This window comes from Gymnoscopelus microlampas, assembly GCF_963454915.1.
Source record: "Gymnoscopelus microlampas genome assembly, chromosome: 2".
Taxonomy (NCBI): domain Eukaryota; kingdom Metazoa; phylum Chordata; class Actinopteri; order Myctophiformes; family Myctophidae; genus Gymnoscopelus; species Gymnoscopelus microlampas.
This window is the reverse complement of record NC_139939.1, coordinates 34,082,603-34,102,368: the sequence shown is the minus strand read 5'-3', so window position 1 is coordinate 34,102,368 and position 19,766 is coordinate 34,082,603. Positions and strand designations below refer to the sequence as shown.

Here is a 19,766-nt window from a genome sequence, read left to right as displayed (position 1 = left end):
GCATTGTTGTAGGATACAGATGAGGTATTTCTCTTGCCATGGAAGCTATTTGAGGGAAACATGTAAGTCAAGTTACAGTTTATGGTTGAACTTAATTTACACTTGTCCTCGTCCTGACCGGGTAATATATCATCATGTATTTAGCATAATATAACTTTTCTCAAACCTACAGAATTCAAACTGAAATTATTTTAATGATGCCAGGATTTCATACAACAGCAAGTAATGTTGTAGCAAGCAAAAAGCAAATACAAATATGTATTGTAATGGCACTGCCATAACAAAATAGCATCTTAGGTTATAACACATTCAATGGCTTAAAATGAACTATTAGCAACCACATACAGTACATATGAACCAGAAATCAAATGAAACTTTCAGGGAAATGTAGGCTAAGCAATGCATCTTCCATAATAACTTTATCTGGTATGGTGTAAATTTAGTTCAGCTACTATAACCTGACAACTCTGTTTGTCTCCACCAGGCCGAAAGGCATGGCGAGAGTATGTTTTACCCCCTGTCCGTCCGTCCGTCCGTGTGTCCGTGTGTCCGGTCCGTCAGCGAGCAGCTAATCTCCGGCACCGTTGGCCCGTTCGCTGCTAAACTGGGCCTGTTTTAGCGCACCAGGAGGCCGATTTGTGCAAAACCCATTTACTCCTTCAGATTTTATCCAAATGTCATGCAAATCGGTACACAGTATCTCTATAGTCATGTGATCAACACGGATCTGTCCGATTTTCCATATTCCATCCTCATTGGCTAAGGTTGGCTTACAAAGTTTGCAGGATTGGTCTGTTTTGAACAAAATACCTCAAATCATGATGCAGCTTGCGATTTCCGTGAAATTTCACATGCACATTTCCACTAGGCCGAGGAAGAAATGCCACCCTTTTCACATTGCCCTGTTATAGCGCCACCAGCAGGTCTAATTTAGCAAAACACATTTTTGGAACAAAATGCCTCAAATCATGAATGCAGTGTCCGATTGAAAGGTCTATGAAGAAATGACACCCTTTTCACAAATTTTCCTATTATAGCGCCACCAGGAGGCCACAATAACCTACCTGACCTGGCAGAGACCTGTGCTCCGAGGAGCACTTTTTCTAGTTTAACATGTTTTAAAAAATGACCAGTAATGGCGGTAGTCTGGACCCACGTTTTACACATTTTTACATTACATAAAAACTTCCCTTCCCTGTTCAATGCTTCCAGCACATTGTTCCTGTCAACCTGCTAAGTTGACTATTGGAGTGTGACTCATTTATTATTTTATTGTCATTGGCTCATTTATGATGCTAGATGTGTTAAAGAACATGACCACAGTTTTTGTTGTTGTTGTTAAATACTTTATGTTGTATAATGTCATGATGGCTTACTCTCCTTTCAATCAATTCAGAAAAGGTTGTCCATTTGGAAGTAGATGGAGCTTGTACAGAGGAAGAGAGCCGTTGTGATTAAATAAAAAGGTTCTGTAAGTGATTTGTTTGTTAAAATAAGTGTTAAATAGCAATAGTTATCATTGCTATAGAGTGTTTCTTCAGTAACAGGCATCTCCCTGTCTCTCCAGCTCTTTAGTAAACAGGTCAATCAGGTCAGCATACCAATTAGATCAAATCAGGAGAGAGAACTCATACAAGATGCAAGATAAAGTGAATTTGGAAGTGATGAAACAAAACAAAAAATGAGCAGACACAATTAGAACTGGAACACTATCAAATTAAACTAGTAAACTGAAAAAGTGTTTTCTGTTTACTAAAGAAATGGATATACTGTATGGGGAGACTCAACAAACACTATAGCAATAATTACTATCAGAATATAGACCTTTAACTTTTTAACAAAAGCCTTATCTCCGGAGCAGCCGGGTGCGGGGATTGTGTTTTTTTTACCCTGTCTGTGTGTGTGTGTCTGTGAGCTGTCAGCAGCTAATCTCGGACGCAGCTGGACCGATCAGAGTGTAACTTTGCACACACACTCCCAGTAGACCAAGGAGGAACCTCCACCCCAAACCTTTCAAATCTGCCTCATGGTGGTGCTATAACAGGCCAATTCATGTTTTGGCCAATAACTCTTAGTAGGTCATACAATACATTCCCCCCCCCCTGGATTCCTTGGATCATGCCACAACTCCCCATATAGGCAATGCCCAACTCCACCAGTCATGATTTTTAATCATTTAGCATTGTCTTTGAAACACTTTTTTGCTATAGGCCTACTACTCCTACCAACTTTGTCATGTGATCAAAGGGGTATCAGTCAGATCCCTTTCCAAATGGCTAAGATTAGATTTCAAAGTTGGTGGGTGGGGCCACAAAAAACACCATATATCATAAATGCAACATCTAATCATGCCCAAATTTGCATGTTGAGGGGCTTCTATAGAGCGCATCTATAAAAAACGTTTCCCTTTCCCTCTCCAGGGGCGGGGTTTGTCCATACCTTCCCAAATCATGCACAGCTGGGTAGGCAGAGATATGCACTCTTTTCTAGTTTCATTCTTACATTTGGATGTCCACATTAAGGGATTGCAACATGTCATATTTCCCTACATGGAATATAATTGACATTATTGGGTAGGCTATATAGGTCCTTAATAATTCTCTTAGTCTTCCAAAATAATGTAATTATCTCCATTTTTGTAACTGCCACTTTTTGTTTTTCTTTCTTTCCTTTTTTTGGGTGGGTGGGGGGGGGGGGGGGGGTATAGCTCTCGAAATTCTCCTGTCTGCACTGCAGCTCAGACTATAAAGTGTCTAGCTCTCTGCTTCTCAAATGGTTTCACACTGGGACCTGAATTTTGCCTTGATCATTAAGTCAAAACCCTAAAGAAGACTATATCTCTATATTTAACCACATGAACCCTATAGTATCCTGAAAATAGACAAATGTGGTGAAAATAGCAGAAATTGTTGGAAACGTGTTGGTTCTGGTAAATGTGATATTGAGTGTTTTTCCACAAGACATATTCAGTATTAAGTACAAAGGTGACAAGTCTATCCCAAGTAGTGGCTGAAAGGGTGCATCCTTACTGTTTAGGATGGCCCTCTCTAGGGCTGAATATATCAATATTATATCAATATTGTGATATGAGACTACATATCTTCTGGTATTTTGGATATTGTATTGTGATATGGCATAAGTGTTGTCTTTTCCTGATTTTAATCACTTAAGACCTATTTTATATTTTCAAAAATGTTCAGAAATTGCGAAAATACTGATCTACATACAAGCTCAAAACGCACCGTGGTCCGTGAAGCATTGCATTGAGCTTGTAGATTTTCGCTATTAAAGAAACTGATATAATCTCAATACGATATTTACAATATTGATATTGATGTATTTCTTCAAAAATATTACAATATTTGATTTTGTCCCTATCCCCCAGCCCTATCCCTCTCACTGCATTCCACCTCTCATTCTCCCAATTATTTTATTCTTTAGTGAATCCCCACACAACAGTCTCATCACAACAGTCAATATTTGACTATGGAGAGAAGGCCTAATCATTGCTCTTGCTCAGAGAGATGTAATTGTTGAAAGCTTCCAAAGGATGTCAGCTGTTTTCCAAATAAAGTTATGCAAGATTGAGAGAAAACAGTTAGAGGTGAGAAGAGTAGCCTATAAGAAATTGTCAAACACTTTTGATCAGCTCTTGCAATTTCATGGTATAGTAGGCTAATAGGCCTGATCATTATGCGTTTACTTATTATTAATATTATTATTCCACTGAAGTAGGCTAATACATACACATGTTGACATTTCAGTTACTGTATTTCATTCATGTCAAGTTTAAGGCTATATCATCAAGGATAAATGTTTGAAGTTATAACACAATACCATTCTGTGTCTACTCTCCAGTGTTGCAGTGATACAACTTCCTCTTGAGGCACAATGCTGGTACGTGTTGTACTTTTAAGTTTTTAGGGAAATTAGATCAGTGTAAACCCAGCTGTTACCCTCCCCTCTCAGCACTGCAAAGGGAAGCTATTAAGGACATTGACAAGAAAACACGGCTATTATAGGCAAAGTGTGTAAGTGTGTAATATAAGTGTAATATTTTGCAATATGAGCATCATTCTAATACAGTTTTAACCTACTTGTAAAACAAATTACAATAAAACAGGTTGTAGGCATATGTGTATGTTTGTTTAGGAATTATGCAGTTGAGAATGGACCTTAGGCTAGGCTTTATGACCATCAAATGACCTCTCTTGTAGAAAACTCCGTTACAGCCTATAGTCCATCACTGACGGGCGGCTATGCGACACGGGGCTGTCATCTGTTGACAGCACCCTGGCTAAATAAAAATCACTATATTTCTCACTCACGTTGCGAAATAGCCTATTTGCACTCGCTTCGCACTAGTTGTTTGGACTTTAGGCTACTGTTTGATACAATCAAACTAATATTATTTATAAACGATACTTAGCCGCAAACAAAGAGCAGGGCTCCGATGCGCAAAAACGGGCCAATTCCACCTTAAATGCCGTTCGCGTCTATGGAGACCCGGGCGCCATCTTCGGTCCACCTTAAGCGCACAATGTGGCCAATAAACGCAAGCGTACAAACCAGGCTTCCGTTCGCATTCTTCAGCCGGGGCTTCGCACTCTGGCTCTGAGCTCTCACTCACACAGCGTCACTTCTGAAACAACGAAAAAGACGCACTCGGCCAAACCCATCCGTACCAACAGAACAGAAGATGTCCGAACCCAAGTACCGGGAGTGGATCCTTGAAACAATCGATTCTCTTCGCTCCAGAAAAGCCCGTCCGGACCTCGAGAGGATCTGTCGAATGGTCCGAAGACGACACGGGTCAGACCCGGACCGAACCAGGACGGAGCTGGAAAAACTGATCCAAGATCAGACTGTGCTCAAAGTTAGCTACAAGGGATCGATCTCGTATCGAAACGCGGCGAAGGTGCAGCGAAAAAGCCGAAAGAAGAGCGAGTTTACGGCCGCTGGTAACAGCAGCAGCAGCAGCGCGGAGGCAGCAGCGAGGGAGCGGACCAAACACAACAATTTGAACAACAACGGCGATAGTGCGCACAGCTTCACCGACCAGGAGGGAGGAGAAGAGGATTCGGAACCCAGCCCGGACCCCCGGCCACAGACACCGGCCAGCATCAGCGGGAAAAAACAAAACCTCTCTTCCAGTTCCAGTCCGTGCCGCGGAAACATTGTTCTCAGTTGTGGCGCAATAGCCGGGAGCGGCTGTGGAGAGGAGGAGAAAGCAAGTGCATGCAGAGACAAGGGATTAGGACACCAGGCAGGGGATGACTGTGGCTGTCCATCCCCCGGCCATGCTGGGCATATAACCAGCGGCGTTGACGCCGACGAAACAACACCAAGCCAAGTCGATGATGCGATTCGAGGGGGAATGGAGCCAGGCAAGGAGGACGGCGGCATCACCGTGGATGCAGAGAGGAAAACTTGCCTCAGGAGCGAAAGCAACAACAATGTCCCTCAGAGGCAGAAGCAGCCCCTCAAGCCCAAACTCCGTGTGGGAGGGGGACAGTGTACCAGGACGGCGGGGGGCCAACAAACCAACTCTGACCTGGGCGACAGACTGGTGGCTTCTGTTCGCTGTTTGTCCGCCGCCGCCACCAGGGGCCAAACGAAGCCGTTCGGACTGAAGGAGATTCTGGGGTATCTGAGCAGCCAGGAGCGGCTGTCCGCTGTCGGGGGAGAAGCTGACCCGGGGCAGAGTCAAGGTGGTCCTGGAGAGGGAGGTGGCGAGGGGCCGGCTGCGCAGGACCCGATGCGGGAACATCAGTCTTCCACAGAGGAGGGGGATGGTTGTGGAAGAGCCGATTCACAAGAATGCGTCCGCTGACAGACTTCTAAAGAGCGCACTGCAGGACAGGCATCTGGTGAAAAAGGTATGCTATAGACTAGACACTAGAGGACAACTTAATATGAACAACACGTACCGACTGTGCAGAGCACACAATATAAGGCTGCTTGTCGGGCTAGGAATTAATGGCCATTCAATAAAACCTTACACGCACTATCGCACATTCTTTTGTCTTTGTCCATGAAGCACGACAATTCAAAAGGGAAAGTAGGTTATCTGGAGACATGACACGAAATTTTGTTAGGCTATCGTCACCGTTTTACGGTAACATTGTAGTTTGACATTGCATTCCATTGTCGCCCCCGACACGGAATGTGCGGCTTCTGCTTGGTGCGGACTGACTGCTGAACCATAGAGTGATCCAACCAACTAGAAACGGCGAGCGCTCGATCACCTTCGCTTCTCCGAAAAAAAAAAGAGAAAAAAAAACCACACACACAGTGTGTGCGCGCATCTGATCTTTCTGTGTGTAATAACGTCCCGAGCACTAACACGGTTTATTCTTCGCCGTTTATTTATTTATTATTATAATTGTTTTGAAAAGGCCCATTATTCTTAATTATCATGTTTACCCTGAACTTTTGGCTTGAGCAAAGAATGTTGAGGCTCATGGGCTATACTGTACATCGCTCCAATAGGCGGTGTCTTGTGTCTGTATAAACTTAGGACGTGCTCGGGCGGGGAGCCGAGAGCGCAGTTTTCTGGAGGCCGTCAGGAGGGACGCGACCAGAACACAACAGTCGGCAGATAGCTGGCTCACTTCTTTGGTCGCGGTAATAAATTGTGTTTGCAGCAGGAGCACGGAGGGAGCTCCCCGTTTCTCGACGCGGGGAACGCCGGGGATAGGCCCATGGGTTACTTCTGTTCTTTTTTCCCCTCTTTATCCCCGCCTCTCTCCCGTTTCGTGCCTTATGAATCCTTTGTGTCATTTTTTGACAGCGCACTCTCCTCCCTCTGCTCCTCCGCTCGCTGTGGGTGTAGGCTAGGGTGACTACCTTTCTACCTATCCATAGGTTTATATATATATATATATATATATATATATATATATATATATATATATATATATATATATATATATATATATATATATATATATATATATATATATATATATATATTCCATTTGAAGGCCTATGAAAGCATCTGCACTTTTGTGTGTGTGTGTGTGTGTGTGTGTGTGTGTGTGTGTGTGTGTGTGTGTGTGTGTGTGTGTGTGTGTGTGTGTGTGTGTGTGTAAACAATCCAGTCTGGGTTTTTAAATCCCATACTCACTTAGTAAGACTACAGCTTGAATTGGAACTTAATGGTGCATTCAGATGGCATTCACTAGGCCTACTGGTCCATCTGTGAGAAAGTGAGAGAGAAAACATGAAAACGCCATTTCTGTATTTTATGGGACATAATTAATGATACAAGATTTATTCCAATGCATCCCGCCATCACTGTCTAACCAGGAGAGTGACCCAATGGAAACAGACAGCGGAGAGGAAGACCAGGAAGAGAACGAGGAAGAGGAGGAAGATGATCCCCAGAGTTGTGATGAGGAGGGAGGGCGAGCCCCGGTAGCCATGACAACCGAACCAGGTCTCGGTAATGAAGGCAGAGATGATCCTGCGATCCAGACCACATCAAAGCAGGAGAGCCCCCAACATCAGCAACACTATGATGAAGGTGGGTGTGTGTGTGTGTGTGTGTGTGTGTGTGTGTGTGTGTGTGTGTGTGTGTGTGTGTGTGTATGTGTGTGTGTGTGTGTGTGTGTGTGTGTGTGTGTGTGTGTGTGTGTGTGTGTGTGTGTGTGTGCAAGCAAGCACACATTCCTGTATATGTACGTGTCCTGAATACAAAGACAAAATGAAACGAACGATGAATGGAAGAAATAAAGCTTTGCATGTGGCTATTTCAATAATTAAGAATAAGTGTGTAAGTAGAATTGTAGGCGTACTACTGTATGTCTACTTCCCTACTACAGTGTCTTGAGGAGTTGTTTATTCTTGTTTGGGCTCCTCTAATCTCTCAAGAAAGATTCAGAGCTCCACAGCTGAATCTGTCGGCAACTCCTATTACAACGTGTAGAGTTGTTATTAATGAAAACAAAGGAGCACCACCGGAAGAGGAGAGCTGAAGGAGAGTGAACGGGCCGACATCCGGTCTCTACGTGGGGAATTGGGCGGTGCCCCCAGAGGCAAATTCAAAGGATTTTTTGTCGATTCGTTCCCAGATTGTGGCTCCTCTGATATTTTTGATCCTCTCTCATCTTCCTCCCTCCCCAACTCTGTGCGGTCTCCCAGGCGTACCAGGACTGGGTCCTCTCACCAGGGTGGTGTTATGCCCACCAGCCCAGGGAGCCCTTGTGCCACACTGTAAGGACCCACAACCAGAGCGGAGTACCATCACCCCTGACCAGCTGCACAGGGAAACGCAGGTAAGCACGTGTCCTGTGTGTGTCACTGTGTAACTCTGCGGCCACAGTTTTCGCCATTACTGCTCATGCGCGGCCACGGGGTCTGTTGCTCTGTGCTCAGAGGAGTGCACTTTTCAAGTTTTCTATGTAGCATGCTGTCACATCTGTCAGTTACTTCATACTGCTAATTTATGCAAGGATTGAATTTGAAGTTCATGGAAGGAAGTTCTTGACATGTCTTACTTTTTCTCACACCATTATTCTCTATGATCTGCCCTCCCCACAGGATAATCTGGAGTGTAAGGGAAGGAGCCACACTTCCTCAGGCTTCAACAGTAAGATCTGCTTACCATTTAGTTTCTTCTATATGTATTTGTCGGTGTGTGTGTGTGTGTGTGTGTGTGTGTGTGTGTGTGTGTGTGTGTGTGTGTGTGTGTGTGTGTGTGTGTGTGTGTGTGTGTGTGTGTGTGTGTGTGTGTGTGTGTGTGTGTGTGCGCGCGCGTGCATGACTGCGCGTGCACGTTTGTGCGCAAGCATGTCACATGTGCATGTGCATTTTATATTCTAGGTTGTGCTACGCCTCTACTGAGCCAAGCAACAAAAAAGAGTTCTTTCTCTCATAGTGTCTAATATCAGTTGCGCATTCCGCAAATGACGTGCGATTGAAAGAAAGTTGGAGAGAGTTGAATAACTTCTTGAAATAACCTTAAATAATTATAGGCAGTCTACATATTTATTTGTTTTTAAACCTTTTAGCTTAGATATTACAATAGGCTTTGCAATGAATATATGGTCATTGGTCACCCTACTTTGATACAACTTACATTACGAGATCAATCAACATAACAGGCAATACAAATTGCACAGGGAAACGTAAGACAAAATAAACCCCACAAACAATCAGGAGAACAACTCGGAGCAAAGGTCTCAGCCAGGTCAGGTAGGTTATTGTGGGCCAGACATTTTCAAAATTTCAGAATGGAACATGAAAAATCAAACGGATCCATCTCGACATCTTGATCACTTGACTATAGACATAATGTGTACCGATTTGCGTGATTTGTTGGAGTAATATTTAAAAAAAAAATTGTAAAAATCTGCCTCCTGGTGGTGCTATAATAGGGCAATGTTAAAAGGTTGGCATGTGCGTGCAAAGTTTCACCGCAATCGGACACTGCGTTCATGATTTGCGGAATTTTGTTCAAAACGGGCCACTCCTGCAAACTTTGGAGGCCAATATTAGCCAATCAGGATGGAATATGAGAAGTTTGGGCAAAATTTGTAGGAGTACTGTCAAAAAATGTGTTTTGCAAAAATCGTCCAGACGGACAGGGTGCAAAACAACCCTGATAATGTCATCGTAATCCAAATAGTGTCTATTTCTTTTTCAAATGAGAAAAGTTTCAAGCGACCAGTCAAGGTGATCTCATTCTCAGGCACTTTATGTATTTTTTCTGTTTGTTGCGGAGAAAAGTCTCTCCACACAGCAGAATGTTAGAGGATGGTTAGTGGCGGGTTTGGAAAAATGTTTGCAGGACAGCTGTCCAGTCCAGTAGGCTACTCGATTATTGTGGGGAGTTCATTCCTGATCTCGGCTATTCTCTGTTTGATGTTATTAATGAACCAAGCGTTTCTCATTCATAAAATGCTTACTGATTGGTCAACTAGATATCAACTTCAGAAGTGTTTCTTATACTGAGAAACACTTCTCATACTATCAGCTGCACTTGATGGCTTGTTCAAGGTGGTGTAGATAGATTTGCTGTTGACAACTCTGCAATTCCCACACAAAGATATGAGTTTGCTCTTGGGTTAAATGATATTTCTTCCATGACATTGGACATTACCAGTACATTGTTGCACCAAGAGCAGTGTGCTGCTCTCAAACGTAAAGAAAAGGTAATTTGATTTGCCATCATTAAATCCATCTGCAACACATCTACTGCACTGACAATATATTCAACCTAATCCAACCCACCTTGCTACTGCCCCACAGGTATTCTGCACTTATCTAGTGCTGAAAATACCAAAGACTGTTGCCAGTCTCATAGTCCCACTAGCTGCCACTAGAGGCTGCAATTTGCCTATTAGATTGTGTGGAAAAGCCATGGGGTCACCTAATTTATAAGGGTGCTGGGGGTGCAGTCAGTGCACTGAAAATTCCATGGCAGCAGTAGTTTTCATGATATCTTGTTTGTGACCAAAGGCTTGCCTAGATGGACATTGCCATCCCTAGAGCCCTGCTGTGCAACCTCTCCATAAAAAGCCAAAACATGATTCCAATTATTTTAACTCCATCTCATTTGCACGAAATTATACCCAACTGTGAATATTTTTCCTTTATCCGACTTCTATAATTGGATGTTTCAAAAGGTGTTGCTGCTGAAATACAATAAGACCAAGATCATATATACTGTATCCGCACGCACACGCACACGCACGCGCACGCACACACACACACACACACACACACACACACACACACACACACACACACACACACACACACACACACACACACACACACACACACACACACACACACACACACACACACACACACACACACACACACACACACTCAACAATTTCACCCTGGACAAAGCATTTGTGCAGTTTTGCTTCTATCATCTTATGCAATCTACAAGATCAAATCTTTCCTCTGTCAACTTTCCTCTGTCAATTGAATCTACTCTGTCATTTAGCGCAAATAGTCTCTCATGCCCTTCAGATGATCCAAAATGAAGCAGGCAGAGTTTTTTCTTTTTTAGAGTAGCCAATTATTTTTTTACCTTTTTATTTTTTTTCCCAATTTAGTTGTTCTGCCAATTAATCCTCCTCACACATGTCTGGGTTTTTCCACTGCTATCGTACCCTACTGGCTCACCTGCCAGTGAGGAGCCCCTACCAAGAGGACATATCGCCTCCATCCTAGTCCTCCCGTTCAACACTGCTGACAGATGCCGCACCAACCATAAGAGTGCAGCAATTAAACATTACCCTCCACAACCCACCAGCTTCCCCCCTTCGAATACAGTCAATTATGTTGGTGTAGGTACACAGTGGATTTTAACCCCTAGACCAGTACTTTACCCCTGCGCCACCCAAGCGCCCCAGCAGCCAGAGTTTTAACCGGCGCTAAAAAAAACTAAAACACATCACACCAAAACGTACTGTGCCGAGAGGTTTGCTGGCAGCAGTGCAAATAAAGAAATAAAAATTGTTGCAAAAAAATAAAGTTGCAACGATCATAAATGACACTCAGACTGTAGATTGCCATAATACTCTGCTGGTCATCAGTTACACAATTGATACAATTGATAGGTGATACTTAAATTATTTTACAAAATTATACAAAAGACAAAACCAATACTGATTAATTATAGGTTTAATTTGGTAAGGGGGAGATATCAGTGGTATTCAATAAAGATATTTGTTTATATATTAATTGGGATTTGAAGGCCTGAAGACCATGGTCTGTGATGGATCCGATGGCATGCTCCGGAAGGCTGTTCCATATATAGATGGAGAGCAGTGTAGAGAAAGCTTCTGTCCACGGAGAGTGTCCTGCAGCCCGGGAGGCTGAGAGTATGGTCTAGCGTAGCTGTGCATGAGCAGGTGGTTCGCCGTCTGGTGTATGGTGGAGAGAGCATTGCCTGGAGGTCCGTGGGGCAGTGGTGGTTATGCATTTTGTACAGGACTAGCAGCAGCAACCTGTCTTCTGTAGATAAGGCTGCGGATGAAGGATTTTGTACAGGCAGTGTCCTAATCCACAGTTATTTTGAGGGCCTTCTTTTGGATGTTGTCAAGCAGGCTAATATGTATAAGTGGCTCACTCATCCAGCTGAGTGAGGCGTATTCCATGACACTGTGGCCAGTGAACTCACTGTGGTGAGTTTACTGGCTAGTCTCCCCTGTGCTCCCAGTTTCGTACTTGCCCTTCTTCTTCGTGTCTGGCCATCTTCTATATCTCGTCTTTCCAGTGGTTGGCGCAGGCTAGTGCAGCGGAATTTGGTTCGGCCAGGTCAGCTCCAGTACATTGTGGAGCGTAGCTACAGCTCATGATGTGGTCCATGGTTTGTGGTTCACCGCACACACATGCATCAGAAAATGTTAATGTCCATTTCTTCATGGATGCCTTGCAGCGTCCTTCGCCGACCCACAGACGGTTCAGGGTTTTCCAGACAGTCCAAGGTTGGTCGTGGCCAGTAGCGAGACATTCATCTGAGGTGATGCCTCTCTCGGTCCACTGGGTTGTCTGGCTGCCCAGGTTGTCCCATTGGTTGTGCCACTCAGTAATCCTGGCAGCAGGTGGTGTGGTCTCCAGTTCTGCTGTGGCATCCAGGAAGCTGCTCCTGGACTTGAGTCGTTTCTGGGGGGCGGTGTGTTCATGGAGTAAATGCCGGTTGTCATTGGCCTGCTTTGTGCGCTCGGCTTTAGCGATGACGGCTCTGCGGATGCCAGGGGGGGCGATGCCAGAGAGGGCGTAGAGGCAGGGTATGGGGGTTGTTTTGATGCACCCAGTAACTATCCTGCAGGTCTCGTTGAGGATAGGGTCTATTTTGCAAGCGTGGCTTGATTTGTACCATGCTGGGCAGGCGTATTCGGCGGTGGAAAAGCACAGGGCTAGTGCCGTTGTACGCAGCATACTTGGGTGGGCTCCCCACTTTGAGTTGGTAAGTTGACGCAGAAGGTTGTTCCTTGTGGACACTTTAGCTCTCGTCTTCTGGATGTGCTCCTTGTAGCTGAGGGTACGGTCAAGGGTTACTCCCAGGTAGACTGGGTGCTGATGGTTTTCGAGCCTTATTCCGTCCCAGGTTACGTTGAGGTACTTGCCCTGATGGAGATATTGGTCATGCCTATGTTTTTACTCTCTCTGGTAGTTTCAGAATATAATTATGTTCCTCAGCATGTGTGACCACCATTTACACCAGTGTGAACACAATTTGGCACAGGTTTTGTAATATCATGTCTTAATGTTGCAGTACAGCAGCAGATCGCAAACACCGCCTGTGGCGGTAGCTATATTATTAATCTCTAATAGCAATTATCCAAATTGTTAATCACATGAACGTTGATTCAAATTCAATTCATCGTCTTACCATCGGCAAGACGCAGCCTGGATAACATCTGTACCCATTCCCAACAGTGCTGTAGGATGGAGTTGCAGAGATGACTAGCTTTCTTTTCCTGGTGCTGGCAGATAGAAACCTCAGAACCAGAACCCTGACACTTGTACCTACTGTACATTTGTGCACAGTAATGAGCGGGGTAAATGTCTGTCTACTGTCTCACAAATGCACTTTTATTGAACATAATCTCTTAAACAATTATTGAGATTCATTGAACAAAAACAACCACCTATATACAGAAAAATCACAAACACTCAAGGTTCAAGATGTGTCTAACAAACCTTAGTTGTGGTACAGTTGGCATCTTGCCTGAGAGCATTTGATCTTTCAAACGTTATTGCAGAACAGCACTAAAGCTCTCTCAAACGGAAAGTCTTTTGTTGTGGGGACCATTGATGCTCAGGTGGCAAAGTGTTCCCATGTAAGCGATTTCACTCTCGATTTTCTGCGTGCCTACAGTATGTACGCATGCAGTATGCAAACATGCATGTGTCTGAAAAGAACTTCCTGGTTGTCTCCTAGGTGTGCAGTGTAAAGCAGAAGTTGGGGTTTCTTCCTGCCTACTAACCCCCACTGCCTCCCCGAGGGACTCTGGCCCTGCAGAGGAGCGAGGGATGAACGGAGAAGTCAACAGAGGAATGTAAGTGGACCACACACTGGTTGAAAGAATGACTTATTATAACATATGAGAGCGACAACGATCACAATAAAGAAATAAGGAGCAATAATGTGCTGAACCCAGATACTGTTTTGTGAACCCCCCCAGTGGTTCTCAAAGTGGGGTCCTTGAGGGGGCTTCAGGGGGTCCCCAGGATCTCAGATTAAAATGCGGGTGTGGCATTTGGGATGTGGGATGGACAGTCACACACACACACACACAGGTGCTATTCTAGACAGCTCGTAGGTGTCACTGTAGGTGTCGCCATAAAAATAAAATAAAAAGTATTAAAATGGGATTGTTTAATCTTGACATATTGTATTATACTAAAATATATATTTCTTATACATACAAATGCATGCTTTGGTTATTGCTCTCTCTCTCTCTCTCTCTCTCTCTCTCTCTCTCTCTCTCTCTCTCTCTCTCTCTCTCTCTCTCTCTCTATCTCTAGACTTGTGAAGTGTGAGGGGGGTGGTGTAAACCCAGTGGACTGGACGGTGTCAGACGTGGTCAGTTACTTCACAGTAGCAGGTTTCCCAGAGCAAGCCGTTGCCTTCAGGACCCAGGTAGGCCTGCAGTACCTAAGACAACCACAAGAGGGTGTTAGACAGACGTTAGACAGAACAGACAGGCGTAATAGACATCATTTATCCCAATCTAAATGTACCTACTAGTGACATTCTGAATTCCGTTATATGCCGAATATATTAACTGTGAAGGAAGAATGTCCAAACTTCCATATTATGTGCAGTTGTACAAACTCTTGACTGTCCAAATGTGCTAGTAATGTGAGATTGATTGATTGATGACTTTATTAGACAGAAATGTAAACAGCATGAGGTACATTCAGACATTTGTAGGTGTCTTCTGTAATGCTGCTGTGTGTGTGTGTGTGTGTGTGTGTGTGTGTGTGTGTGTGTGTGTGTGTGTGTGTGTGTGTGTGTGTGTGTGTGTGTGTGTGTGTGTCCCCAAAAGGAAATTGATGGCAAGTCTCTCCTCCTGATGCAGCGTAATGATGTTCTGACTGGCCTGTCAATCAGACTCGGACCCGCCCTCAAGATCTTTGAGCGACATGTAAAGGTTCTGCAGAAAACACATTTTGACGATGACTCTTGACCTCAATGAGCTCTCTCTCTCTTTTACACACACACACACACACACACACACACACACACACACACACACACACACACACACACACACACACACACACACACACACACACACACACACACACACACACACACACACACACACACACACACACACACACACACACACACACACACAGACCCTTTGCACCTATACTTACATGCAACTAAAGCAAGTGTTAAAAATGCATCCAGGCTAAATGCTTGACATGACATCTTATTTTATCACATGCAGTGGATCACACAAAACACATGTGCACACTCACACAAAAAAAAACTCCATTTCCACTGCTGCCCTGGTCTTTGTAGATCAGCCATTTGAAAACGGATTGTGGATTTTGTGGATTTTTTATACCTGGTACTGTACGTGGATGACAATATGTACTGTAGCACATAGGAGGGATGTAAGGAGAGATGATTAACCACATTGAACTTGGCATCGCTATTTTGGGCTTGTTATTACAGGCGGAAATTCTCCAAAATAGCCTATATGCTTCATTTATACACACTGGTGTTGTATGATGATGGCGTAAGTGGTTAATGACTAAAGAGAAATCATAGAAATATGAAAGTCAATGCCTCACATACATGTGTCAAAATGTTTCAAAAATATTCAAAATGTTAAACATTTTTGCAAGATTCTTTTTGATAATAGCAGATCTACAAGCTGACAACACGTCGCAAAGCGACGCGTTGTGAGCGTGTAGATCGGCTATTTTCAAATAGCCAATGTATATCGGGCTCAAGTGGTTAAACTGAATTGAATGCTAAATTAACTCATTTAGCTGGGAACCCCCTGGTACCCGCCCAACAACCCCTGGGGGTCCCCGGACCCCACTTTGAGAACCAATGGTCTATATAACAAAGCATTTGCTCTGACATCTTTACACTTCGGTTATGACTCACTCATTGGAAGTGCTGAGACCTTCAACAGTCATGCAATTTCTGTTTTTCAAATACAGTCATCATGGCCCTGCACTTTGAAACTTTGGGGGTAAACTGTGCAAAATGTTTTATTTTTGTTTTGTACTGTAGTGTTTTTTCACATCTGTAATGAGAGAGGACATGTTTAACCTTCATTGCACAAAGCTGTTGCTCGCCAAAAAAAATCCTTCTTTTTTTTTAATCTGTTATTTTCGCCTCAGATTTTAGATTTAAAATCTGTAATGTTCTGTGAGCGACACAACAAAATATAAATTAGGCTCATCTTTTTAAGGTTGTGATGTGATTACTGTTACTGTTTACGTGTGTGTTTGTTCATGTAGGTGGGTGCATGCATGCAGGCATGCGTGTGTTGTGTGTGTCCGTGGGGAAAGGACAGAAGAAGAATACTAATGAGTCTGATGTGTTGAACATTGATTGTACCACATTCCAAGGTATTTGTGTGAATAACGATAATGACCTACTTTTATAATTCATGATCGTTGGCCAAAGCAATACAGTGTTTGTTACCGCCCCTATAAGCCTTCTGATAATCAGCCTCATTAGGTCATACGTTTGCTAATGAATAGTCCAGCAGTGTGAGACATCTGTGTGTAGCAGTTAAGCTGAAATGATACTTTGTTGCATTACTATGCCACTCACTGAAAATAAAAATGTCAACAGCTGAAATATTATTTTTGGGGAGTGAAGCAAACCTATTATGTGCATGTCACGTTAGGCGGAAATAAGCGAACATTCGGTGAAAATAGATCTGAAAATTCACAATCTTGTGAGATTGTAGATCTGCTATTTTGACTTCAAATGTTCAAAGGCAATGAGATACAAACAGGCTGAAGAGAAGTCCACTGAATACACTGGTGTAACTGGAGTTTCTTTTCTTTTTTTCATGCAAGGTTTTCTGTACAGGAGTGCACACAGTTTAAACTCAATAGAGCTAGCAACTAATCTAAATCAACTGGAGACCACCAGCGTTTTTTGACCTACTCCCACCATGCTGCAATATTGTTAATTATGTGCTCAGTTTCATCTTTCTAATGATGAAGTTTTTATCTTCGGTCTTCTGTTGTTTGTATTTTTATGCCCCAATATTTATTACCTCAGGCTTGTCAATACTCCAACTTTATGGTCTGCCATTGTGTGTGTGTGTGTGTGTGTGTGTGTGTGTGTGTGTGTGTGTGTGTGTGTGTGTGTGTGTGTGTGTGTGTGTGTGTGTGTGTGTGTGTGTGTGTGTGTGTGTGTGTGTGTGTGTGTGTGTGTGTGTGTGTGTGTGTGTGTGTGTGTGTGTGTGTGTGCGCCCGCACAGTCAAATCTTTTTATTCCTCTCTTCCTCTGTTGTTTTATAAATCACTTCTCCTTAAACCTCATTGTAACGTTCAATGTACTGTAATATAACTTTAGTCTTCAATGTTTCTTGTTCATGTACTACGACAAAATATGTACAGTATATTTTCCAATGTTAAAGCAAGTTTTGCTTGTGAAGTAAAACAACCATTTGCAGGCCTAGCAGAGCAAGAATGTGTGTTATTGTAAAGTCCCAGGGAGTTTCTACCAAGCTGCCTAGCATTGTCATTCACACACCTCAAATTTGGAAAGAAGACAGTTGGGAATGTATATTTATGTATATCTATGTATGTATATCTATGCCCTTGCTGCTTGTTTCATGTGATTTGGTAAAGAATAACTTTTATAATAAAATGTGCAAATTTACATTTCTGAAACATTGCGTGTGTGTGTGTGTGTGTGTGTGTGTGTGTGTGTGTGTGTGTGTGTGAGAGAGAGAGAGAGAGACACAGACACAGACACAGGGGGAGGGGGATATATCAAATTGTATCTGTATGTACTGGGACACTCCAGGGTAAGCTTAGGGTCGTGGGTATGACTTTCGTGTCTGTGTGTGTGTACATGCAAGTGTGTGTGTGTGTTTATGGGGGGGCGGGCCATGAGCTAGGGACGGAGTTAACCAGTTTATGCCAAGACAGACAAACGGAGAGACTTGAGGACACACAGACATGATATTTCAGTGTGACAGAGGAGAGTGCTGCTGAAGACTTTTCAACCAGTGATTTCGGACTATCTGCCTCCATTCAAATACATAAGGTCAGATCAGACTAAATGTAAACAACTAACTTTAGGCCTCCACCCAGAACTAGACTTATCCAGAGACCTGAACACACCAGACAAAGAGAAGACTAAATTAGATCTAGACTTTGACATTATGTCAGACAATGCTAGTCTGTATAGATCAACTAAAAATATGATATGCCACTGTCAATACTTTCAGGGCACAACGAGCCAGTAAGAATCCAGACTTCACTGAAACCAGCTTAGACACACAGTCCAGAGAACAACAGGACCTATTGGAGCCATTGGAGGGGAACAAAAGAGAGCAGTCATGCCTGCCTCTGGAGGAACAGAGTGAGTTAAACAGCTGTTTGCGCATGCACCCTATACTTCGTCACACAACAAATAGCGAAAGTAGCTGATCAACAAGCTCACAATGTGTTGTATCATGATGCGTTGTGAGCTTGTAGATCTGCTATTTCTGATATTTGAAAAATGTATTAATTCATTATATTTTGACATTTTGAATTTCTTTGAAAATGTGTCCAAAATAGGAACATGGTTGGTTCAAATTGGTACATGATTTGGTACCACAGAGAATACCATGTCCGTGTCTCATATTACTTTATCCAGCATAGAGACATTTCAACGTTAAGTATGGTGTAATTAATACTATATGCAAAGTTCAGATGACTTGTTGACTAGACTCTGCTCTGAGTTCACTTACACTTACTGTATTACAGTTATGTTACTTTACATTTGCCCTCTGATTGCAGATGGTAAACTGGTAAGTAACGATATGTACCATGTTTACAAGGGCACATACTGGTTTCTACACTGCAAAATCCTCAGTGTTCATTTAGCACTTGTACAAATGGACCCTCAGGATTTCACATCCATGGGTAAGCAGTCTAAATACAGACCACCGTCACATGGGGAAACTGGAGCTAGAGCGTGTGTGTGTGTGTGTGTGTGTGTGTGTGTGTGTGTGTGTGTGTGTGTGTGTGTGTGTGTGTGTGTGTGTGTGTGTGTGTGTGTGTGTGTGTGTGTGTGTGTGTGTGTGTGTGTGTGTGTGTGTGTGTGTGTGTGTGTCACACTGTGCCTCTCTGTTGGCAGGCCGAAGGGAGAAGATTTCTCCACTGCCATCTTGAAGCAGAAACACAGACCTAACAGGCTCATTGTGGATGACGCCATAAACGAAGACAACAGCATTGTGTGCCTGGCCCAGGTTTGGACACTACACAGTCCTCAGTGGTCATTTCTGACAGTGATTTTCAACCCTTTTGATTTTGAACATCCCCTAGTTTGATATGCATTAGGCCAGTGGTTCTCAAACTTTTCCATGTCAAGGATCCCCAAAATGATGTTTTGTTTTTGGCTGCGGACCCCCTTGTCTCAAAAAATATTTTGTGGCAGGGATTTTTCAAAAATAGCAGATCTACAAGCTCATAGCACGGCACTCGGTGCCGCGCTATGAGCTTGTATATCTGCTATTTTTGAATAGCCAAAGTATAAAATATGGATAAAGGGGTTAAAATGATTGTGACGCTTTTAATTAATTTTG

The 19,766-nt window shown here is 43.3% G+C and overlaps 1 protein-coding gene and 1 pseudogene across 2 annotated transcripts in view; both read left to right on the top strand.

Annotated features, from left to right (window-relative positions):
* The first annotated feature begins 4,650 nt into the window (after positions 1-4,650).
* Positions 4,651-15,778, top strand: LOC311058039 (sterile alpha motif domain-containing protein 1-like; annotated as a pseudogene). Its single transcript, XR_014602862.1, has 7 exons — positions 4,651-5,879; positions 7,312-7,528; positions 8,146-8,279; positions 8,545-8,593; positions 13,913-14,030; positions 14,500-14,614; positions 15,024-15,778. The product of XR_014602862.1 is annotated as a sterile alpha motif domain-containing protein 1-like (transcript).
* Positions 15,779-18,077: 2,299 nt separating this feature from the next.
* LOC311060327 (transitional endoplasmic reticulum ATPase-like) overlaps positions 18,078-19,766 on the top strand; it is a 14,150-nt gene continuing 12,461 nt past the window's right edge. The window contains exons 1-3 of the mRNA XM_084078471.1: positions 18,078-18,238; positions 18,423-18,556; positions 19,319-19,430. Coding sequence (XP_083934597.1) covers positions 18,534-18,556; positions 19,319-19,430 — 135 coding nt within the window. The 5' untranslated portion in view covers positions 18,078-18,238; positions 18,423-18,533. The remainder of the gene's footprint in view (positions 18,239-18,422; positions 18,557-19,318; positions 19,431-19,766) is intronic.